At 43.8% G+C, this 5522-nt stretch overlaps 1 protein-coding gene across 1 annotated transcript in view; it reads left to right on the top strand.

Annotated features, from left to right (window-relative positions):
* Positions 1 to 5522, top strand: part of Sar1a (secretion associated Ras related GTPase 1A) — a 25297-nt gene that overhangs the window by 13304 nt on the left and 6471 nt on the right. Inside the window, exons 6-7 of the mRNA XM_012515449.2 lie at positions 2464 to 2595; positions 5430 to 5520. Of these exons, the coding sequence (XP_012370903.1) occupies positions 2464 to 2595; positions 5430 to 5520 (223 nt within the window). The remainder of the gene's footprint in view (positions 1 to 2463; positions 2596 to 5429; positions 5521 to 5522) is intronic.

The following is a 5522-nucleotide window of genomic DNA, read 5'->3' as shown; positions in this document are numbered from 1 at the left end:
AAAAAGAAAAAATCAGAAGCCGCCCCAAGACTGCATGAGGCTTTGGGGAATAACTATACACAAACCATGACATTCCCCTGTCATCTTCCTGAACATGTAATCCAGAAACCTGTGAATTATTGCAGGTTCTGCCATTATTCTGCCATGCACTGTAAAATGCAGAGTGCTTCTGCTTATCATCCTTTCATAGTTCCCTGTATTTTCAGGATAAAAGCTATAAGTCGTTTGTGATAGACTCTCTCTTATGTTTTCTCTCCAGCATTTGTTGCCTGCCTTAAGTTACGTTCCATGCAAAGAACAACTGGTTTCCCCACCAGCCTGCCATTACCCCTTTTGTTAAATTTTGAAATGTCAGGGCCAGGGAGATAGCTCAGTGACATAAGCACCTGCCTAGCAAGCGTAAGGTTCCGAGTTTTGATCCCTGGTACTACAAAAAGCAATAAATAAACAAAATGAATTTTGTGCTTAGGCAGGTTCAGAGTTAAGGTTCAAATCCCTTATGCCGCCCCTGGGGTACGCTAAGACTCTGGGTGTGGTGGGGCATGCCTGTAATCCCAGTGTTTAGGAAGCTGAAAACAGGAGGATCGCTACGAGTTCAGTCTGTGTAGTGACTCCCTGTAGACCTTGTACTAAACTACTAAGTAAATTTTGAATGTTCTTGAAGGAATGTCAGTATCCTGACCTACAGGACACCATCCCTGACTTCTCAGACTGCAGTGTATTAGGCTGCCACCCCATGTACCAGTGTCTGTTATCTTTACTCATTTTCTTAACCGTCTCTTGAGTTACAACTGGCCTGACATATGAACAACTTGGTTTATGACAGGCATATTAGTTTTAACTTATGGAGGTCTTGAGTTAGGACCTGAATGCTGGCCGCTTGTGCTTCCAGATGGTCTCATACAGATTTAACCCTTAAGGCGTTCTGGAAGGAACATTACAATACCCTGTCCTGGATTAATTCAGAATGGGCCAGTGTCTCTCTAGGACACTGAGATCTGCCTGTGTACAGGAGAGAGACTTTGAAGGCTGGGTAGAGGAGCCTGAGCCTTCAGCTGATTACCTGAGTACAGCCAGGCCCCCGGAATGAATTGAGCTCCTAAATCGTATCAAAGCACTGGACACATAGTCGGTGCTTTGTTGGTACTTAAGGAATAACATCCTTGCATGGATTTTTGTTTAGTTTTTCCTGGAATTGAAGATGGTCAAATCATGTTCTTGGTTCCTTCAATTCTGCTTTCCTTCTTAATTCTCTCTGTCAGTGAGAATTAGATGCCCAGTCTTAAAATCTGGGCCCTTTTTGATTTATTTGGTTTGTTTTATCTTTTAGATACTCATATTCATTTTACCTTCTGCATAATGCCTTCTGCATTATTTACAAAATGCTGCTACAATATAGAGCATTCCCTCTTTTTTGTTGAAACAGGGTCTCCCTACTTAGTTTAGGCTGACTTTTTTTTTTTTGCGGAACCAGGGATTGAACTCAGGCCCTTGTGCTTGCCAGGCAAGCACTTATTCTACTGAGCATCTCCCTGGTCCCCAAGCTGACTTTGAACTCACTAAAACAGTGTAGGCTGACCATGAATCACAACAGTCCTCCTGCCTCAGCCTTCCAAGTACTGGGCCTACAGGTATATACCCGCACACCTGGTGAGACCATCCCCTTACATGAGTACCACAAATAGATACTATTTGTGAATTTATTGTCCTGGAAGCACAGATTTTATCCACTGACTGTAGGATTTGTGCTCTGTAAGATCGGTGTAGCTAACTTCTCAGACTTGTGCTGTAATGTGGGTCCCATCCCATACACACTGTCATTTTCCATCACTTCAGTGCTTTGATCAGGGCAGGCCTTAGGCTATGAATTTGCCTGAACGCTTAACCTACGGCAAAGCCACTATTTGTGTTTTTCTCTTTTTAGTCCTGTCTTTCCTTTAGAGCCCAGTTTTGGTTCTCTGTCTTTGCTAAGATTTTCCTTCCACCCAAATTGTCACTTTATTTCCCTGAACTTGTTTTAGTAATATTCTGTCTCCCTTGCTGTGACCTTCGCACTTTGTTATTATAGATAGGAACATGGAATGAGGAGGAGGTGTCTCTTACCCTCCTCTGTTCCTCCAGGGTCCTGCAAATGCTTTGCCCTCACTGAGCCTGCAGCGGGCACTCAGAGAGACCCTGTAGTTGTCTGTGAGGCTCTGCAGCTGGAGCACCAGTGCTGAGTGGGCACTCTGATGATGGCTATCAGAGTTGAGGTTGGCAGTCCTGCTGCCTGTGCAGAGGCGTCCTCAGGAGGTACTTGGGGCATCTTTACCTAGTGTCAAGATGAATGAACCTTGAACTGGGTACAGAGATGGTCAGACTTGCACACTGCATGTGTGTTGTGAGACCAGTAGAAGCCAATGTGGTCATTCCCTGGTGGCTGTGATAGGTCCCTCGCTTAGCTTATTTTCATCCTGTCTTCAGGGGTTAATGACTGATGAAACAATATCCAATGTGCCAATCCTTATCTTGGGAAACAAAATCGACAGAACAGATGCAATCAGCGAAGAAAAACTCCGTGAGATATTTGGGCTTTATGGACAGACTACAGGAAAGGTAAGAGAAATCGCTTCAAGAAGCATAGAAAGGCCATTCACATTTGATACTGACACTTGGCAACCAAGAGTCTACTTGCAAAAGTTTAACCCCAGGTGTGGTGGCACATGCCCATAATCCCAGCACTTGGGAGGCTGAGGCAGGAGGCTTGTTGCTAGTTCAAGGCGAGCCTGAGCTGCATGGTAAGAACCTGTGTCCAAAAAAAACCAAACAAACAAACAAAAATGTTTGAAGAGGCTTAGGGTTTAATTTAGTGTAGGTAATTAGGCATTTTATAAACTCATTGAAGGTAGGAACATTTTTTTTTTAAGTTTATAGTACTGGGGATTGAACCGAGGGCCTTGCATGTACTAGGCCAATGCTCTACCACTGAGCTATATCCTTGATCTATTCTTTGAAGGGACGGTCTTTAAAAGTTGCCCAGGCTGACCTTGAACTGAAGATCTCCTTGCCTCAGCCTCCTGAGTAGGAAGAACTCTAGGTGTGGGCATTTGTTCTTTCATGAAGTTTTTTTTTTACCCTAGGTGGGCATCATGGTGCAAGCCTATAATCTCTGCACTGAGGAGGCTAGGACAGGAGGATTGCTACGAGTTTGAGGCAGCCTGGGCTACATAAAGTCTGACTCAAAAAAGCTTTAAAAAAATCTTGAAAATGAAAAATATTTTTTCCCTCTTTCAGATGTTTCTGAAGTGAAGGTGGGGTGAGGGGAAGGAAGGAGGGGAACTTTGAAGGACATACTGAAGACTGTGACCAGCCCCATTCATGATCAGATTTTCGCTGGGGTGACACTGTGGAGCACAGGGATGGAGGGCACGGAGTTGGAGGTGAAAAGAGCAAGGCAAGCGGGAGGAGATGCTGGGCTGGGGAGAGGCCAGCTGAGAATCAGACTATGCAGGGCCCAGGAAGAAAGACACACTGTGCATCTACAGCTGGGAAAGGAGGGTTGGGTGGATTCATTAACTTCATTACTCCACTAGTGCCGGGTCTTTGAGGTTCAGCAGTTGTACTCAGAGCATAGGTCTGTAGTAATCTCTGAAGTCTTTAGATGTAAATAAGAAAATATAGCATCATACAAAAAAAGGAGAGATTTTAATTGTTTTGTGTTTAAGACGAGGTTCCACTATGCAGTTCAGGCTTGACTAGAGCTCACTAGGTAGCGCAGGCTGGCCTCTAACTTCCTGCAGTTTTCTTGCGTCAGTCTTCTGGGTGTTAGAATTGCAGGCGTGTGCCATCTGTTTTGAAAGCATAATACCTTGAAATCAGGTGCTTTTGACTGGAGACTACAAGTCCAAAAGAAGAGCAATCTCAAACAGTTAATGTTTAAAAAAAATTTTTGGAACCAGTTTTGCATCCTTATATCTGATAATCTGAACAACTAATTTGAAGACAGCAAAATGCAATATAACAACCATGTTGAGTTCCTACCATTTTGTTTAGTGAAATTCTGTATCATTTCTATTTTTTCTTTTTTACTATTTTTTATTCTCTTAAAAAGAAGAGCAAGTGTGTATTGGTCACCAACCTTCCCTTGTTCCCCGTCCCATTTGAACACGTTCTTCCTGCGTGCTGGTGTCAGCCCTCCAGCTTGCTCCTTCTTTGCCCTTTGGGTTTCTCATACAAAAGAAACAACACTGTATTTGAACTGTGTGTTTGATCTATTTCACTTAAAATTGTGGGCTGAAGGTGCATCCATTTACCTAAAGATGTCTCAGGTTTATCCTTTATGACAAAGCATACACGTTTATCCTTCTGGCAGTGGATCCAAGGTCTGCACTGAAGTAACCATGCTTGCTTCAGTCCCTCGTTTATTGATGTGCTTGTGGGCTGTTTTCAGGATGTAACTGAGGGTTACGTTGCGCAGCCAGAAATGTGAGTGCATATCTTGCAGTGGGACCTCTTGTAACTCTTTAGGAAGATACCCAGAAGGGGAGCGGCTGGCTCAAGTGGGACCTCTAGCTTTAGTGTTTTGAGCAATCTCCACTCTGATCTCCATTGTGGCTGTACAAATTTACACTCCTACCAAGAGTGGAGAAGGGTTCTTTGTTCCCCACAGCCTCGCCAGCATTTGTTACTGGTTTTCTTTTTTTTTAATGTAATTAGTACAGGGTCTTTGAGGTCTCACTACATAGATCAAACTCGTGTGATCCTCCTGCTTTTAGCCTCCTAAGTGCAGGGATTATAGGTGCATGCCACCACACCCACTCTCTTGGTTTGATTTCTTGATGATTACCATTCTTACTGGAGTAAGATGGAATCTCAGTGTTGCTTTAATTTTCATTTCACAAATGATCAGTGATACTGAACATCTTTTCATATATTTATTTGCTGTTTGTACCTCTTTATCTGAGAATTATCTGTTCATTATTTTTATTTTTATTTTTATTTTTTTTCCCGGAACCAGGGATTGAACTCAGGCCCTTGAGCTTGCCAGAGAAGCGCTTATTCTACTGAGCCATCTCCCTAGCCCCTTATCTGTTCATTTTAGATGTCAGTTTTTGGATTGGTTCTTTAAATGGGGGTGGGGAGTCTGGGATCTGATTTTTGTTGTTGTTGTTGTTGTTGTTGTTTTTAATGTATTTGGTACAGGGTCTCACTGTGCAGCTCGGACTCGAAGTGATCCTTCTGTTTCCAGCCTCCCCAGTGCTGGGATTCCAGACATATGCCTCCATACTGGGACTCCCACATGTGGTCCTGGGATCAAACCTCGGGTGCTAAGTTCACAGAGCTATCTCACTGGCCCTTCTTGTGGTGATTTTATTTGCTGTGCAAGTAGTTGTACTCTGAAGCTTTTCTGCTGCGGAGATGCTGACGGCTTCTTGGTTTTTCCTCCGCAGGGCAATGTGACTCTGAAGGAACTGAATGCCCGCCCCATGGAAGTGTTCATGTGCAGTGTGCTCAAGAGGCAAGGCTACGGCGAGGGCTTCCGC

Source organism: Octodon degus, unplaced genomic scaffold, assembly GCF_000260255.1.
Source record: "Octodon degus isolate 3935 unplaced genomic scaffold, OctDeg1.0 scaffold00005, whole genome shotgun sequence".
NCBI classification, from domain to species: domain Eukaryota; kingdom Metazoa; phylum Chordata; class Mammalia; order Rodentia; family Octodontidae; genus Octodon; species Octodon degus.
This window is presented reverse-complemented; position numbering and strand designations above follow the sequence as displayed.